The sequence below is a fragment of the Pelodiscus sinensis genome, chromosome 8, assembly GCF_052426305.1.
Source record: "Pelodiscus sinensis isolate ZL-2025 chromosome 8, ASM5242630v1, whole genome shotgun sequence".
NCBI lineage: Eukaryota > Metazoa > Chordata > Testudines > Trionychidae > Pelodiscus > Pelodiscus sinensis.
The window spans coordinates 50,318,739-50,338,392 of NC_143059.1; the positions used below are offsets into that span (position 1 = coordinate 50,318,739).

Genomic DNA, 19,654 nt, shown 5'->3' on the forward strand with positions numbered 1-19,654 from the left:
TCGAGAATTGCCTCTCCCCTTGTGGGTTCCTGCACCAGCTGCTCCAAGAAGCAGTCATTTAAGCCATTGAGAAATTTTATCTCCGCTTCTCTTCCTGAGGTGACATGTATCCAGACAATATGGGGGTAATTAAAATCCCCCATTATTATAGGAGTTCTTTATTTTGGTAGCCTCTCTATTCTCCCTCAGCATTTCAATGTCAGTATTGCTGTCCTGGTCAGGTGGTCGGTAATATATCCCTACTGCTAATTTCTTATTTTTGGAACATGGAATTACTATCCATAGCAATTCTACTGAACACGTTGCTTCACTTAATATTTTGATTTCATTTGATTCTACATTATCTTTCACATACAGTGCCACTCCGCCACCCACCCGGCATGCTCTATCCTTTCTATATATTTTATATCCCGGTATGATTGTGTCCCACAGATTTTCCTCATTCCACCAGGTTTCACTGATGCCTATTATGTCAATCTCCTCATTTAATATGAGGTACTCTAGTTCACCCATCTTATTAGTCAGACTCCTAGCATTTGTGTACAAGCACTTTAAAAATTTGCCACTGCTTATTTGTCTGCCCTTCCCTGATGCATTGGATTCCTTTGTATGCGGTTGTTTGTCTGCTCTGGCCCATGGTTTGCCCTCTCCCCTCCTCTCTTTCTGACTACAGCTTAAAGAATCTCTGTCAATGGATTCTCCTCTAAGAGAAGTCTCCCTCTGATTTACGTGCATCTCCGCACCAATCGGCTTTCCCCCATCTCTTAGTTTAAAAATTGCTCTATGGCCTTTTAAATGTTTAGTGCCAGCAGTCTGGTTCCACCCTGGTTTAGGTGGAGCCCATCCTTCCTGTATAGGCTCCCCCTCTCCCAGAATTGTCCCCAGTTCCTAATAAATCTAAACCCCTCTTCCCTACACCATCGTCTCATCCACGCATTGAGACTCTGAAGCCTACCTGGCCCTGCGTGTGGAACTGGAAGCATTTCCGAGAATGCCACCATAGAGGTCCTGGATTTCAGTCTCTTTCCTAGCAGCCTAAATGTGGCCTCCAGGACATCTCTCCTACCCTTCCCTATGTCATTGGTGCCTACATGTACCATGACCACTGGCTCCTCCCCAGCACTACACATAAGTCTATCTAGATGCCTCGAGAGATCCGCAACCTTCGCACCAGGCAGGCAAATGACCATACGGTTCTCCCGGTCATCACAAACCCAACTATCTATGTTTCTAACAATCAAATCACCCACTACTAACACCTGCCTCTTCCTAACTGGCATTCCCTCCCCCTCAGAGGTATCCTCAGTGTGAGAGGATACCGCAAAATCCTCTGGGAGGAGGGCCCCAACTATGGGATGATTTCCCTCTGCTCCCATTGAATGCGCTGTTCCCTTGAGACTTTCATCCTCCTTAAGAGCAATGGGGCTCTCAGACTGGAGGTGGGACAGTACTATAGTGTCCCGGAAAGTCTCATCAACATAGCTCTCTACCTCCCTTAGCTCCTCCAGTTCAGCCACCCTGGCCTCCAAAGCCCGAACTCGGTCTCTGAGGGTCAGGAGCTCCTTGCAACGGGTGCACACATATGCCACCCACCCACAGGGCAGGTAATCATACATGTTACACTCGATGCAATAAACAGGATAGCCCCCACTCTGCTGCTGGGCTTCTGTCTCCATTTTTCTAATGAATAAGTTTAAGTATAAACTGGGATTCTTCTTATACCTCTGGAATATAAATTATTCTAAGAGTTATGTTTTAAAGAAGGTCAGAAGTCACTAGTGCCCTCTAACCTCCCCCTCTAAACTCCCTCTCCAAACACCGTTAGCTGTTCCTGTTCGCAAAGGCGAAACTTCCGCAGGGAGCCTGGGGTTAGCTCGGGACTGATCCTGGGCTCCCTGTGGCGCTGCACCTTTGAAACGTGGCGAGGAGCCTGACACAGGGCTCCCCACAGTGCTTCAAAGCGGCAGCACCGCAGGGAGTCTGGGGCCAACAGGGGAGTCCCCAGCTGATCCTGGGATCCACGCATCACATGCAGCCTGAGGACACCCCAGCTGGCCCTGGGCTGCACGTGGCATTTCAAAGATGCAGCACCACATGGAATCCGGGGTCTGGTCCTAGGCTTCCAGCGGTGCTGCTGCTGCTTTGAATTACCCCATCTCTTCTCCCCCTTCCTGCATCTTTCTGATAGAGACAACGGGGGGGGGGGGGGGGGTGACTAGTCGACTACCCTATCAAACTATTGGATAAGCATTTGTTTGTTTATCGGATAGTCAACTAATTCTTCACATTCCTAATACAAATTAAGGCATTATATTAATACCAACTGAGGAAGGACAAGAACTGGAATATTGCTGTTTACTGTACCAATGTAAACAGAAAATGAAGGGAAGTTTTATCCTGAAAGGTGGATAAATGAAACAGAAAATAGTATTTCAGTCTTTGTACAACGGAATGGGAAGACAGACAATAATGCTTTCTTTACTAAGGACATGTAACGGGAATTGCTTTGGGTATGTCTACACTACATGGCTATTTCAGGATAAAATAGCTACCCTGCGGCTACACAAGCCACCAGTTACTTTGAAATATTTTTCAAAAAAACATGCATGCTATTTTTTCCATGAGGATTAAGGAATGTCTCGAAATAGTGCATTATTTTGAAATTTGGCGCTGTACAGACACACCAAATTTCAAAATAAGCTATTTCAAAATAGATTCAAAGTAAGATGCAATTTGCGTAGTGCAAATTGCATATCTTATTTGAAATGTAGGGTGCTGTGTAGACGCACCCTTTGAAACATGAATTGTGTCAAGATCTGTATATCAGTTAAGAAATATTTGCATTTCTAGAGCCTTTATAAACAAAGCATCTCCTCCTTCCTTATCTGGGGTTACTTCACATCAGCAAATTTAATTAGAGATGAATTTATATCAAATAAATTGTTAAACAGAAGTAGCAAACACAGGACTAAATTCGGAAGTATCCTAGACAAGTTTGAGACTGAATACATGTAATGTTAGGGCACTAAGAGCTTTCAAGTCTTACATTTCAAGTCTGTTGATATAGGAAAGCATAAAACTGGGTGTATGAGGGAAGACAATTCAGGAGACCTCTATCTTCAGAAATGGTCCACGTTATAAAAGAGTTTGAAATCACTAATAACCTTGCTTCTTACATTAGATTTGCTGAACAGTACAAGTTTTAATTATTGTATTTTCCCCACTGTGGATATCAAAGTATTTTAAAGATACACATTCTTTAGTTTCAATTAAATCAATAAAATGAAAAATGGTGCAAATTTTCCACTGTCCTTTCCTAAACAAGAATTATTTGGAAACTAGCACATTTAGTTATCCAGGAGAGAAGTTCTCAAAGACTATTAGTACTGAAAGCTGATGAGGCTATGCATTCAGAAAATAGTAAGGTTTACTTTAAATAAAAATACCTTTGGTGATTTTGTTAATTTCTTGACTGATCTTCCTTTTAGAACACATTTTTTAACTGCCTTTACTTGTGGTCTTGCAACACCCAATTTTACCACTTCTGCCCAAGATTTTGCAACTGGAATGCAAAAGAAGAATTATATTCAGAACAGTTCTTAAAGTGTGCAAACAGAAGTCCAGAGTTTATTTCCTTATAATACCAATATTTAAAGTACATTTGCTGTGGAACATAGAGGAAAGAGGAGGGAAAAAAAGGACAGAAGACAGGGGTAAGTGAGACACTGAAGCAGAAATAGAAAAGGGAAGGTTTGGATAGATAGCAGCAAAGTGGGAACAGAATAAGATACAAGGACATGAACAGAGGAAAAAGACTGGTAAAGATAATAAAAACAGAAAGTTCTACATTAGGGTTTCTCAACCTACGGATTGGGATCCAAAATTGGGTCATCAGAATGTTTTAAATAGTCACGTGCCAGCTCCTCTCCCAGAAGGCTATCTAGGTTAAGTGAGATGCTCCAAGCACTGCAACATCTGAGGTCCCAGAATAACTCAAGTTTGGCTTAGCCATAATGACAACAGGATTCCAGACTGACCAAATGTGAGTGAGTGGCATTGCAGCCTCAAAGAGAGGTCACAATGTTACTTTCACAAAACTAATCCAGTCAAGGGTGCAGGTCTGAACCTGAGTAGTGCTACAATCCAAGAGGCTGCAATGCCCTGGGCTAGCAGTCAAACCAGCCAGCCCAAGCACAGGAGCAGCCATTGAGTGCCAGGCAGATCCCAAAGCCTGGGATGGCTTTGGGATCTGCCTGGCAGCCTAATGAGGATCTCTCCTTAGGAAAGTGAAAACCTAACCACTGGTTAACCGGTTACAAAAGATAACATCATCTCCTATTAGTTCTGCTACTTAAGACATGTACTGTATATCTAAAAGTTCCAGTTATGCTGCTGATTCATGAGAGGAAGGGAGTCAATATGAATACATTTATCTTTTCAGTATGTATTTTTAGAAATCCGAGGAAACTGCATTTAAAATGTCTAAAGAATTAGATTGCAAAATCAAGCAATAAAAAGTTGTCAAGTGTCAGACATAAGATTACCCAAACACTCTAAATTCAGTCAATTTGTTATATGCATTTGGATAGTCATTAATTACATGTTCTTATCTTTTTATCTCTGCCACCCTTCTCCCCACAGCCTCCTGGACTGTTGCATTATTCTGTGCATAGGATGGATAGTGCTCAGGGAATTAATAAGTCATCTATAGGACATGTTGCAGCAGCTGAATGTATGTAGTGACCCAGGCAGGGGGTCTGCAGGAGCAGAAAGGAAATTCTCATGGTTAAAGACAACTGAATGCCACCTTTGTGAAATGGATTCTATTCTAAGGCCAACACAATGCAGGGGAGTAGTGAGGTGATCTGAGGATACAGATTCTAGAATACTGCATACAGTTCCCAATGATCACAATTTACAAAAGATTTTGAAAAATTTGAGGGTATGCACAAAAAGCCACAAAAAGTGTTTTGAGGACTAAAGAGAAAAAACCTTGCAATGAGAAACTCAAAGAGCTCAATGTTTAGTTAATTAAAAAAAGAACCTTTCACTAGGAGAAAATACCAAAGGGAATTAATCTAGAGAGAAAGATATAAGACTGCAGTGGCTGAAAGCTGAAGCCAGACATTCAAATAAGTAATAAGGCACAAATTTGTATTATGAGGCTTACCATTAGAATGAATTACCTAAAAAAATGATATTTTCTCTATCTTTTGAAGTCTGGATGCCTTTTTACAAATTATGCTTTAAGTCCAGCAAGTTATTGGACATTACTAAATATAAGACATTACTGAGTGAAATGTAATGGCCTGTTATATACATGCAGGCAAACTAGGTAATTAGGGCTCTACCAAATTCACTATTCATTGTGATCAATTGCAGTTACAGAATTTTGAAAATTATAAATTTAATTATTTCAGCAATTTATATCTGAAATTTCATGATGGGGTAATTGTAGGGATACTGACCCATAAAAATGTTGTGGAGGTGTGAGATATTGCTACCCTTACTTCTCTGTTGCTGCTGTTGGCAGTGCTGACTTCAGAGCTGGGCAGCTGGAGAACAGTGGCTACTGACTGGGAGTGCAGCTCTGAAGGTTGAGCTGCCTCCGGCAGCAATGTAAGAGTAATGATAACATGGAATGGCCATCTTTACTTCTGTGCTGCTGTCTACAGAATCAGTCAGCAGCTGCCCTCCTTCAGCAGCTGGTACTCTCCAGCTGCTTAGCTCTAAAAGTAAGAGTAAGGGTGGCAAAGTATGGTATTGCCACACTTATTTCTGTGCTATAGTTGGCAGGGTGATGCCTTCACAGCTGGAGTGTCTGGCTAAGTCACCGCTCTGCAACTGTTCAGCTCTAAAGGCAGCTCCCCCTAAATTAACCTTGTTACCCCCACTCAATTTCCTTTTGGGTAAAGACCCCCAATTTGAGAAATGCATGATATCTGCATAGCATTGGGTAAAAGACCATATTTCATAAGAGGAAGACCAGATTTCATGGTCTTTGACGTTTTTCATAGCCATGAAATTGGTAATTTAATGGTCCTTTCCTATCAAATTCTTCAAAGCTATATTCAGTGAAAGGTTTGAATGTACAGAAAACAACATAGCATCCTACATCGAATGATGAGCATATAACTGTGTATTGAAAGACATAGGGGTGATGCAGAAAATATAGTATGTGATTATGTAATTAAAGAATATAATGTATATGCATGAATTAATTACTTCTATTCTGTTTTTAAAGAAAGCACTAACTAATCAATAACTTAAACAAACCTAGTAAATTGGCTTTAGAAGCACCACTTCTTCTCTTAGAATGAATTGTTTCCACTGCATCACTCCTCTTCTTCATAGGAGTTCTCTTTGCAGAAAATCTTATACTACGCCTTCTTAATTGTTTAGGTGTAGTTGCCACAGACACCTGAAGTTCCTGGTTAATATGAAAAGATTCAGGTGTCCTGACTCCAGTAAAATTTACTCTCTCATTTTCATTAAGTTTCGTTGCAGCAGTACCCTTCTTTGAAGTAGGAGATGGTGTGCTAATGTGAGAAATTGAGAAACGTCCTTTTGTAAATTGTATAGTTGATGAGGAATTTGCAATAGGGTTAGGTGACATTTTTTTAAGGATGGGCGGCGAAGCGGCCGGGGACCTCCGGGCGGGCGGCGAGGCGGCCGGGGACCTCCGGGCGGGCGGCGAGGCGGCCGGGGACCTCCGGGCGGGCGGCGAGGCGGCCGGGGACCTCCGGGCCGGCAAATTTTCCTGTGATTTCTCTCTCTGTAATTGCTCTGTAAGATCCTGATAGGATTAAAAAAAAAAAAAAAAAGCCCTCACACAAACAGAAATACATATTATTTTCTAATTCTGAAAAGCACATGCTCAACATATAAAATTAATTGAAAGACACTTGTACTCATTTAAACTAAAGCTCAGAAAGTAAAAAGATGTTTAACATTTATTTTTCAAAACAGTTGTAAAAAAAGGGTAAAAATGGAAATTCAAGTAAATGATTTATTTGAATGTAGACTAAAATTCGAATATTAAAAAGTTGTGTTTAAATTATTTGGAACACATCTTTTACTAACCTTAATTCACAAGTTGGTAGAAGCAATGGATAAATGTTTTCAGGATATAATTAATTTGCTGTTTTGTAACTTTAGGCATTTTATTCCGTTACATTGCAGTACCTTCCCAACAAACATCAATTCTAATTAATATGTAATTTAGAGTACAAATATGATCTCAAATAGGACATTGATGAGCTGGCCTTAAAACATGGGACTTTAAAAACACTGAAGAACTACACTCAAAATAGCTGTATTCAAATACCATCCAAAGCTGAAGGTACACTATCTGCATTTGCTCATGTATGCCCTTTTTGTATTTTTTGTCATTTTCAAACTTATTTGTATCTTGTTTCCTTGATAACTATTATTGTTAAAGTTTACCTTGATTAGAAGATGTTTGAGTCCCTGGCCTTTCTTCAGAACTGCACGAGGTGAATTTCCAAATGGTAAGCTTAACCTTGCTGGAATTGCACCTCTTTTAAGCGGTGAATTGGGTGGCAGACTTTTATCAAAAAGTTCAGGACTGAGATGACCGCCAAAGGAGACTCTCTTTCTTTTCCCAATGGGCTGAAGTAATATCTCAAGTTCTCCACTTTTCCGCTTTCGAGGTGACCTCTTTGTCTGACCTTTTAAAAATTAGACAAAATTTTTTTAATAGATGTTAGAGTAAAAAAAGTTATAACATATAAATTAGAAATTAACTCATTTTGAACTCGGTAGCACATCTTAACCCACATTTAATGCGCACAAATCCTTATCTTAGTTTTTGCACAATTAATTGAGTAGCTGTTGTTACATACCCATTTTCTCAAACAATTTCAATGTATGAATTATGGTTAGTAAATATTTATATGTAATTATGAAGGATAGATATGCAGCAAGACAGACATTTATTCACTTACATAAAACATGACAATCTCTCCCAAATAAATTTAAAATATACTCCTAACCATACAAAGTATTTACCTGACTTTTTGTCTTCTGTAAGCAGACTAGAAATATTCATTTCTGATGCAACTTCATCATCTCTCAAAAGTGCAACACTTTCAGAGCACCTTCTTTTTGATGACAACCTGGGAGGTTCCAATACAACATTAGCATCTTCCACATCTAATTTCTGTTGGTAGTTTTCTGTGGCCAACTTCTCTTTAACAGAACTATCTTTAATATTTGCATTCTTGTCATGATTTTGAGATTGATCTCTCTCCAATATTTTTTCAGACATCTTTCCAGAACTTGTTCGTCTTCCCCTTCGTACTTCAGAGTGATATTTATGGGTAGTAGAAGATTCATCTTTTGGCGTTAACCTTTCAGGAGTGAATACCTCTGAAAAAGGACTTTTATTTGAAAATCTTTTACTCTGTCTAACGCTCCCTTTGGGGCTTTTGGAATTATACCCAGGAGAAAGGGCAACTGTTTCAGAATCTGTCTCTGTCGTTATGCTAACTGAGTAAGTGTCATCATAAATTTCTTTTAATACTTCTTCTGCATTTAAAGATTTTCTTGGTATAAGCTGTTTACTATTTCTCTTTTGCTTTGCATATTTATTTTCTCCCAAAACATACGATTCATTCCCAGCAACACTACTGCATGCTACATCTTTCTTTTGAATTTCAGTTGACATTTCAGCTGCTTTCATTCCTAATGATGGATCTTGTCCAGTCAGTGGTGAACTTGAATTTGTAGCACTTGATTCGTTGCTCTTCATTGAAGGGCTGGAATGGGCCAAAAGACTCTTCCTTTTGTATCTCGGTGTAGATACAGCATATTTATCAGCTTTGGAAGTGTCGGTCAAGCTTGCTTTGTTTGTTACATTAGCTGTCTGTTCTACTGGTTTTCCAGCTTGGCATATTTTATCAATGCATTCCAAGGATTCCATTCTGTATGTGTTGGGTGAACATGTTTCACTTTGGTTATTCTCTGTTTTTAATTTGGTTGTGACATATTTAATTTTTTTAACGCCTTCAGAGTTTTCTAAATCCCTGTGTTCCTGTGTTGAAGTACTATCTTGCAAATGTAAATGACCAGCGTTTTGATTGTCTCTTGGCTTGTCTTTTGAAACAGAAGTTTGAAGACTTTCAGAAAAACTCTTGGAACCATTTTCTTCAGCAAAAGTGTGATTAAGTTCGACATTGTTTTGATCTTGTTCTTTAATTTTAGATTGTTCAATATTCTCACCAATGATTGTCTCTTTTTCGTTAGTCTGGATCTCTTGATCAGATGAACATGTCACTAACGAATTTTTTTGAGCATTAGTCGCTGCAGAATGAACATAAAATTAGAAAACAAGTTATTTGGTTAAAGAAATATGTTGCAAAGAAAGGCCAACTAACAAGCAAAATAAAGGTTTTGAAAGTAATGAGCTATAAAGCAGGAAGAAAGGAAAGAAGGGTGATTAAAAGAGTAACTAATAAAAAAAGGGTAAGTTTCTAAAAAGGCCTCTGCAGATGATTTTAAATAAAGTCAGCATGGACCTTTTCATACCATAGACCAGTGCTATCTTGAAAATTAAAAACTATATAGACCCAGATACAAAGGAAAAACCGTTGGTCAGCAAGCAGGGGGGCGATAGGAAGGAAAGATGTTGGGGGAAAAGGAATTTGTAAGTCTCTTCTAGACTGAGACTGGAAAGAATGGAAAACTGTTGCAAATTGGTGTTTAGCTGAAGTCTCTAATTTATGACATCACTTATTTGTTAAAGGGTATAAAAAAAGTCAATTTAAAAAGGGTTCATTGTTAATATCTGACTGAATATTGGAGTCAACAAATATGAGTCTCGGTATCCATGGATTTGGCCCATGTGAGCAAATGCTTATAAAATATTTTATTACTCTTTGGATATAGGAAATTATTATTATTACTACTACATAGCATTTGCAGACTTTTTTAGAGCAATTGCAGAAATTCCCTTTGGCCTTTGGATTTAATAAAGTAATCTATGGTTAAATTAGTGTTCTAATATTCTACATAAATAATAATTCCCATGGTGTTCACTAACATTTTATCACATCCTCTTATTGTTTTTTAATATCTCACCTGCTAATTGTGGAATAAGTATCTTTTCGTTGCCATCTTTCTGTGTTTTCTCATCAATCTCATGTTTCAACAATTCATAAAGTTTGCTGAACGGAGACATCTCATTTTCTCTTCTGTTAGATTTAGCTGTCTTGTATGCTGACTTGGGTGTTGCATGGTGTTTGGCTGGTACCACTCTGGAAATATCTTCTTCAGTACTTTGCTTGTCATTTTCACCAAAATTTTGGCTTTCACACTCTATGTTCTTATCTAGATGGTAATAAAGAACCATATACATATACCATTTATTTTAAAACCGAAGGACTGTTATTAAATGAGTCGAAAAACAGATTTTTTTCCTTGGTCAAGATTTGCTCTTTTGAATATAGCAGCAACAGCAATCAGGGTTACATTGGGATAAAATATCAGCACTGAAGTTTTTGCCCACTAATCAAGCTCTGTTTGCAATCCCATTTGAATTTTTATAATACATTCGTCAGTAGTTAAATTGTTTTTGATAATTATGTTGTATTTAGATTTACAATTAGCACCACATTGAGATACAGTGGTTCATACCTCAGAGATATTGTCTTCTTAGAGAATCAATGACTACACTGCAGTGGATCGATCACAAGAGCCTCCACATAAGAGAGGTCAATGGGTGGTAATTTCAAATTAGTAGATGAACTTAACTGTTAAAACTCCAAATAAGTTAGTTTAAATAAATACAGAATTACCACGGTAATTTAAACAGTTTTGCTTGTCCTCTATATTGATCCTGTGATGCATGATCATGGCAATTGCCACTAAGGTTCTTCCCCTTGTCTCAGCATTGCTTGGCTGGCTGCTGACAAATGCTAGTATACCTTGATTTCCCTATAATTCCTGGACAAGTTTCTCACCCTACACAAAAATGATAGTGCAGGATGTTTCAAAGGGCCATGCTGAAGCTTTGTGCAAAATGTAACAAAGCGTGATTAGCATGAGGTAGGCAGACTGTAGTCAAGGTGACCTCTGGACTATGAAAACAGGTGTTGATACAACAACAGGACACTTCAGGAGAAAATGTTACGTATGGGTCAGTAACAGCAAGACTTTTTGCAGTGACAGTGCAACCATGATAATGGGATTTGTCCTCAATAGATACTTAATTTATTATGCTAACACTAGTTGAGACTTGGTACTAGGATATCTTACACCAATTGACCGTCTCTGAAAAACCCATTAGAGCAAATATGTGGTGAAATTGGCAATTTCCACTGACAAATTACGTCAGTTGATTGGTCTTAGTGTAGACAAAGTCCCCATTTCTCCATCTGCTGCAGATCGATTGCTGGTGAGAAAAGGTAGCAACGCTACCATGGAATTTTAATTCCTGTATTATCTTGACTTCCTCAGGGTCAAATACTGGGACAAAAAACCCACAGCACCTCTGCATTTGTACTCTCCTCATGGAGCTGCACTTGTGAGAGCAGAACAGTAGCAAATTATGAAAAAGCCAAGTACGCACATACGTATGAACAAAAATGTGCAGCTTTCCAGAGTAGAACACCTATAAATTCCACCTTCTGAATCTGTTTCCTGGGTGCATCTGAAAATTGTAACTCTATAATATATAATTAAAAAAAAAGTCCCTTCCTAATAGCATTCAAGAATAGATATAATATTTGCTGTGGAGGGTAATGATTCTTTTCCACCTCAGACATCAATTAAATGAGTGATATTTTAATTGCAATGGTTAATTTTGCCCTCAAAGTATAGGAGGTTGACTACTATAGTGAATCTTTTGACGTTTTCCCATCTTCTTTTTGTAAGCATGCTAAGAATAAAATGTAATTATATACTATTGAAAAAAAGCAAATTAGATGAAACAACTACCAACCAGAGGTATGAGGACTTTTAGATCTTGGGCTCTGTAATTCCACTTCTGACACCTGCTGAACATGAAGAACCTGTAAATGTGTACAGTGTTATGGTAGAGCAACATATTTCACCACAAATATAGTTTTCTACTCTACATTTTCAGATAACATAATTTGTGTGTCTCTTCATAACCCACACAAATTTTAATTGAGCATCAATTAATTAATCCACAGATTATGATACTGTACATTATTTGAAGTTGGTCACAAAGATTACTACTTGAGTAAAAACGTCTGAGACACTTGAACACAGTTTTATAGTTTGTCTTATTTTTATGATATGTTTATTAGACTTCAAGGTACCTTATTCATCTATATAATAGATGCCAGGATTATCACTTGTAAAGCCTAGAGTGTCTGCTGAGTCAGTGTGAAGTAATGGAAATAACTACAAGTATGACAGAGTTCTTTGATTGGAATATCACTGGATTAAATCATCTCTGACGCTGTGGTCTCTTCAATCCAGTTTAAGTTCTCAGAAATTTCGAATTTATGAATTACATCTCTGTGACAGCACAAACTTTCAGCAATAGAGGGCATGTAACTATCCCATCCTGAAAGGACACTGTGATATCAGAGGTAATAGTCATCACCTTTACTTCGCAGCTAATTTGCATGCAAATACTTCATTAGTTGTATGCAAGACATTGCATAAATTATCGATTACTTAGCCCAAATGCCACATCTATGTGATTGTATGTACTTTTAGATATTAGTTTAAATATAATTACAGCCTATATCCGTTAGGGATGTAAACGACTAATCGACAACCCAATAAGCAAAAGCTTATCGAATAGTCGACATATTGGTTAACTAGTTGCTTCCCCCCCTTGCTGCCTCTATCACAAAGAGGCAGCAAAGGGGGGAGGGAAAGAGGGGTGCTGGGGAGGGAGCCGGTTTAAAAGCTCCAGCTGTAGGACAGGGAAGGGCTCTTGTGCATTTCAAAGCAGAAGCACCCATATGCAGCTCGGGGGTCTGCAAGGGACTCCCTGCTGGCCCCAGGCTCCACGAGACATTTCAATCTTTGAAATGAACAACAGTCTCTGCCGACCCACCAAGCTCCAGGCGGCGTTTCCTTCAGCTCCAGCTCTTCGGGACAGGGCAGGGACTCTTTCAAAGCAGAAGCGACTGCATAGAGCCCAGGGTCAGCAGGGGACTCCAGCAGGGACTCTTGGACCTCAAATGTCAATACTAATCCCATCCTCCTTAAAAAAGCCAAACTGTTTTAAAATAATCTTTGGTTTTGCTGCTAAGAGTGTTATAGTTAAATATTGATACTGCTGAAAATCGACACCAGCCAATATGAAGTAGTAAATAAAAAAACATTATTTCTCAAATCTAGTTTCTTCACAGCTTCAATCACTAAATTAGTCTATGGTGTCAAGAAGTGTTTCCTAACCCTACCAAGCTAATAGAAGGCAAATCACCAAACCAATACTAATATTATATGACAGATGACTCCATGCTCATATTCAGCCAATGTAGTCAATGATCAAATTACCTGCAGGGTTTCATTTTTTGGCGTTCTTGAAAGTCTCTTTCTTGGAGTCGATTGAGGAGGATATTCAAACCTGTAAAATATTACATATAAGAAAACAATCTCTTTGCTAGCTTTGAAACTTACATAAACCCTTTCCAGCAACAATGTCATTATTTAATCGGTTAAAAATTGCACTAAGGCATAGTCGAGAATTTTTTCCATAGGTCTACTGTAATAATTGAGCCTACCCTAATTATGAGCTGAACCGTAAAGGGTATATGAAAGTTAGTAAGATATCACAATAACCTATCACAACTGTTCATGGGATAAGGCATAAAAAGAAGATGAAAAGGCCAACTGACTATAAATCAACGACCATGTTATGATCAAGCGTAGTACACAAAAGGAACATGAATCAAAACTGGTATATAAGAACCTAAGCCTAACTGTTGGACAAAATAGTGCAGGAAGAACTATTGCACCCACCACTGCTTTTGGGGTCCTTAAAGAAATTTGGGGGGAAAACCTGGCTACAGGAAAAATCTTCATATCATTGCTGCTAATCCCACTGTTTTCAGGGACCTGCAGCATCTATCATGCTGATCCTGAGAGATATCCTGATCATACTAGGCCAGAGAGAGGGAACCAGATAATAACACCATCTCTACCAGATCCAACTAAAGCCCAACCATCACCTGAGATGAAACATAATAGGACAGCAGCAGCAACAGCTCCCAAATAACTTCTGGTTTCACCTCAAAGGACAATTATTGAAATCTAAGTCTAATATATCAAAGGGGATTTTCCTTTTAATATTTTTCTCCAGCTAACAGGAAAGGGAACAAGGAATGTTTTTAAAATGAAAGACTTACTGAGCATTCTATAATTCAAAGGTTTCAATTGTTTTTACTTTGTTTCTTTACCTTAATTAAAAGTTAAAAGGACTTTTAATGGAATGTTTGTCATCAAACTAAGCAAGCAGGAGTGTCCATATACCAAACTCAAAACCTCGTTTAACACGGTTTAATATTGGACCCTTCGACCCTTTAGCCCACATTCCACCTAAATTAAAAGAATACATCCAATCTTAAGAGAAAGTCACATCTGGATATCAAGACAATACTGTCACAAATGGCTTATTGGGTAAATAGTTTCAAGGTGACACAATGCTTTAACAGCCCATATTTCTTATGCAAAAATTCTAAGGAATATGAAATATGAACTTAGATTAAAATTTTAGAGTAAGAAAAAAATGTGTCAACCTCAAAGGGGGAAAAGATACCCTCTTTGGCTCTGATATCACAATGAGATATGGCTGGGTGGATTCCTATGTCCATAGGGAGCACCACTAAAAATCAGAGCTCCTTAAAATAGAATTATGTTTTTGCAGATTTACTGCACAACCAATGTCATAGCTGCTTGCCTTCTCTTCATTGTTACTGACCTGAAAGAACGATCAACAATAGTGAACACATCTCCATGTTTCAGATGTACAGGTTGCTGAAAACTGTTACCATTCAAATGTGTTGGATTTAGAGTACTTAAATTAAATAAGATTGCCTACAAATGAAACAAAAATAAGTCAGTAACCTGAAGAGATGAAATGATGTAATAATAAAATTAAAACCAAAGACAACTTACTTCCTTATTCTCATTGACTTCAATTTTGCAATGTTCTTTTGAGACTTGAGGCAGCTGTATGCGGATATCACACTCTGTTTTCCTTTGGTTGAAAAGCACAACTTTAGTTTAAGCAAATAATTAAAGAAAATAGAAACATTTTATTTTAGAGAATTTGCTTCTGACTTACATACCTGTGCACTTGATCATTTAATATTCGCAAAAACGTCATGAAGAACAGTATCTAAATGTTTTATATTGCATTTTCAAAAAGCCAGCACAAGAACTGAGAAAACCTAAAGCAAATTTTAAACTAAAGATATACTATGAAAATGTCCAGATTCTTAACTAAGAATTAGCTGGACAAAGACAATTTTAATCTTTCACCACCACAAAGGCACTGTTGTAGCTCCACTATTGCTAGTAACAGTGAAAAATTTTCCAACCCCGCCCTCCCCGCATACAAAAACGAAGCTAACTAAAATTAGCTAAGTTATAGAAGACCCCTCTTTTAAAAGTTGCTTTATAGGCAAATATTTAATCTAACTTGATAGCTTTAGTGAATAATCTTCTGTTATGTAGTTACACACACACACACACACACACACACACATATATCTAGCTTATCAGAGTATTATTTTTAGATAACAGGATTGACATCATTAGGACTTAATTCATGGATAAAACACAAGAGAAAAGAAAGCAACACACTAGCTAAACTGCTTAGATACTTTGAGGGTCTTATTGTTTTTGGTGCTAATATCTAAAGCAGTCAAAGAACCAGTTTTAAAATTGGTAAAAAAGGACGAGAAAAAAATAGATGGCAGAGAAAGAAGCCTGAAATCTAACATGTGGAACTAAGAAATACATGTATCTATTCTGGCTCATATTAAGGATATTAAAAATCATTTTTCTTGTAAATGTGTAACTGCTAAAATTTTCAGCGGTTACATATTTATATGCAAGGGGGGAGGCAGCTCTGTGAGAGCTGAGCTGACTTTTAAGCCGGTTTCCCTGGAGCACCAGCTCCTGCGGAGCCACCTTGCCCTTGCCCCGCTGCCTGATATAGAGGCAACAGCGCAGGGGACCAGGTGGTAGTGGCTACACATCAGAGGCAGCAGCAAAGTGTAGGGGTGTTGTGTGGAACTATGCAGGTTAACCAGTGAGCCCAGACTCCCTGATTAATCATTTAAGCTGTCACATCCCTTTATCATAAAGTCAACTGTTTACTAAATTCCAGTTGCAGGGCCAAATTTGAAGTCAGAAGCAAACTGCTTATAAATTCTTTCTTGCTGTTAATACATACAACAAAAATAATACAACTTGAATTTCAGAGTGAATTTGGAGTCCTGGAAGATTTACCTATAAATATTTGGTACAAACTAAATGTTAGGAAACTTTAAAATTGTAGGCCATCTCACAATTGGATCTGTACTAGTACACTGAAGCCATTGGGGTCCACGTGCAGAGAGGACTCTTCCTGTGGATTTGACCACAGGACTCAGATCTTATATAAGGCTCCCAGATATGGCACTGCAATAAAAGCCTACAGCCCACCAGCAACTGGTTCAGGTCAGCTGACTCTGGCGAGGGGGCTATAAAATTGCGTTGTAGACAATCATTCTTAGGCTAGAGCGTGGGGGGAGGGAGAGGGAGGCGGGGCAGGCGGGGAGGCAATTTTTGATGGGAGCACACTCCAAGAATTTGGTAAGTGGTCAAGGGCCTCATTTTTCCATATTACTGGAGAAGGTGTGGGGTCTGATAGAGGTTGGGTGCAGAAGGGAGTTCAGGGTACAGGAATGCAGCAGGGAGTGTTTAGGAGAAGTTTAGGTGAAGAGGATTGTGACCTTGGGCAGGGGTTTGGGTTGTGATCTGGGGCAGGGCGTTGGGGTACAGGGTCTGGGAGGGAATGTATGGAAGCATGAGCAGGGATGCAGAGGTTTGGGTTGTGACCTGGGATACGGGTACAGGAGGGGGAGCAGAAGGTTGGGGGAAAGGCCGGGGTAGCAGGTGCAGGCTCTGTCCAGAAGGTGCTTAACTAGGTGGCTCCTGGCCAACAGCCAAGGGAGAATCTTGGGCAGGCTCCCAGCCTTTCATACCCCCCAACACAGTTCAAAGTGGCCAACTGCAGGGGCCATGTGTTCTCTGATCGCCACAAGCCTCCGGGGGTAGAGGGGGTCTCCATTAAGTGCTGACTGTGCTGCAAGCACAGCCCAGTCAGCTTTCATTGGCTCGAACTGCAAGATTGTGCTGGGGGCGTACACAAAGCCCCACCATCCAGGAGCTCGCAGAGCACATGGTCACTACAACCTGCTGCTTTGAGCCTGTGTGTGGAAGGCAGAGAGCCTGTCTGAAGCTCCTGCTGTGTCACAGGCCAGGATTTGGCTTATGGGCCACATTTTGTCTGCCCCTGGGCTCTGAGACCCCCCATAAGGATCTACAAGCAAAGGTTCCAGTTAGCTGTAATCCCAACCCTGCCTCCTATCCCCTCCATTGGGCCAAGGATGTTGCCGGACCAGAGAGTCCCGGTTTATAGAGATGCAACCTGTAGTAAGAACAAAATATTAATAACATGTTCTCTTGATGTACACTAATATATTTCTAACCTTACTACTTCTTACCTTCCAAATAAACAAGAACTTGCAGTGAGTGGAAAATGGATTCCATCGGTCCCATTCCGTTTAATAACAATAATTTTTCCAAACAACGGCATCTTTGAAATTGAGGGTCTTACCTGTAAAGGAATATAAAAATATACTATCTGAAAATAAGCTCTACCTATTTATGAACATAGTTTACATAACCAAAGTACCTCTATTCAAAACATATTTTCTACAGTTTACATGCAGAAGGATCCCAAAGCTTTTTTTCCCACTCAGGAGTTTGTGGGAACTGTTAAATATTAATACAGGCTGTGCCTATGTACATTGAAAGTGAAACATGACTTGTGTTTGGCTGGAGGAATTACTCCTGGGAACATTCTGTGGGGGTAGGAGGGATACCTCAGTGGTTTGAGCATTGGCCTACTAAACCCACGGTTGTGAGTTCAACCCTTGCAGAGGCCATTTAGGGATTTGGGGTAAAAAATTGTCAGGGATAGTACTTGGTCCTGCTATGAAGACAGGGGCCTGGACTTGATGACCTTTCAAGGTCCTTTCCAGTTCTAGGAGATAAGCAATTTCCATTAACTTATAAATGTGTTTATTTTACACACACAGAATTCATGGCTGTGCAGAATCCCAGCCCCCTTACAATCACACAGGAAAAGCAGTCAGTAAGCGTCACACAGGAAAAGCAGTCCGTAAGCAGCTGCAGATACTGCTTTCACTCACAAGGGGCTGCTGTGGTGCCAAAACAGAAATGAGTCCCAGTAGAACAGAGAGGGGAAAAGAGGATGCCTTCCTCACAGCACCCTGTCCATGGGGCCAGGCCAGGTGGCATGTGTAGTTATAGGAAGGTTGATAACATAGGACAAATGGGACTGCTGAAGGAGTCACAGACTGGATTTCAGAAGGGCTAGTGGAAGCTATTGAAGCAGGAGCTGAATTCAAAGGGGCTGCCCCACGCAGCTGAGCCTGGGACTAACCGTGCAGCACTGCCACAGAACCTGGGACCAGCTGATCCCAGGTTCCACTGAAATGCCACATGGAGCCCGGGTCAGCTGGGTACTCCTCAGCTGACTGTGGGTTCCGTGCAGCATTTCCCCAGAACCCAGGGTCAGCTGAGGACTCCTCAGCTGACTCCGGATTCCGCAGAAATGTGGGGCTCCACGCACAGCAGCGCCGCACAGTTGATCCCGGGCTCAGCTATGCAACACTGCCACTTTGAAGTACTCCCTCTTCCCCCTTTGGTTACCTATATCGGATAGAGGGAGCAGGGAGGGGGGAATCAACTAGTTGACTATCCGATAAGCATTTGCTTATCGGATATTCGACTAGTCCTTAACATCCTTACTTCAGTCCCCACACATGACGTTTCCCGTTTCTACCTCCCCTGCCACCCACAGAGATGGTGCTGGGGAGACACTGGCTTTTAAGCCAACTCCCCCCCCCCCATCACCAGCTCTCCCCCTTCCCCTTGCTGCCACTCTCTGATAGAGAGGAGTCTCTCTACAATAGGAAACTCTTTCAAATAAAAGCATATTTTTAAAATTGTGCCCGTGTAAAGTTGCATGTACTACAAAAGCAGCTCTGACAAATATCAATCATTTGAAAAGAATGACTGCTTAACATGAAATTAATATTAATACAATTTTAAGCATTAAAATTCACAGCACATGGAGTCTATTTCGAGCAGACAAGAGGAGAAAACCCTCTAGATTTTTTTTTATTTCACGCTATTGTGGCATACCACTGAAAGGATAAATTCATTAATTTTTTTTTAAATCAAGTCTCCCTTCGACATCCCTCTTACAAAAAACACCTTACTTTGTTTAAACAGAAAGAATTACATAAGACCATTTACTTTCCCCCCATCATTTACACTTTTTTATTTCCCTCCTTACAAAGACAAGACTACAGGTCATTTTAGTTGATTTTGATCAATTTTAGAT

General features: G+C 39.7%; 1 protein-coding gene across 4 annotated transcripts in view; it reads right to left on the reverse strand.

Moving 5' to 3' along the window:
- MKI67 (marker of proliferation Ki-67) overlaps nucleotides 1-19,654 on the reverse strand; it is a 47,586-nt gene that overhangs the window by 26,461 nt on the left and 1,471 nt on the right. For all 4 annotated transcript variants that reach the window (XM_075935261.2, XM_075935262.2, XM_075935260.2 and 1 more), the window contains 10 exons: nucleotides 17,724-17,836; nucleotides 15,124-15,205; nucleotides 14,927-15,042; nucleotides 13,504-13,573; nucleotides 11,963-12,032; nucleotides 10,102-10,350; nucleotides 8,032-9,324; nucleotides 7,447-7,691; nucleotides 6,277-6,796; nucleotides 3,447-3,562 (listed from right to left, as the gene is read on the reverse strand). In XM_075935261.2, coding sequence (XP_075791376.2) covers nucleotides 3,447-3,562; nucleotides 6,277-6,796; nucleotides 7,447-7,691; nucleotides 8,032-9,324; nucleotides 10,102-10,350; nucleotides 11,963-12,032; nucleotides 13,504-13,573; nucleotides 14,927-15,042; nucleotides 15,124-15,205; nucleotides 17,724-17,815 — 2,853 coding nt within the window. In that variant the 5' untranslated portion in view covers nucleotides 17,816-17,836. The remainder of the gene's footprint in view (nucleotides 1-3,446; nucleotides 3,563-6,276; nucleotides 6,797-7,446; nucleotides 7,692-8,031; nucleotides 9,325-10,101; nucleotides 10,351-11,962; nucleotides 12,033-13,503; nucleotides 13,574-14,926; nucleotides 15,043-15,123; nucleotides 15,206-17,723; nucleotides 17,837-19,654) is intronic.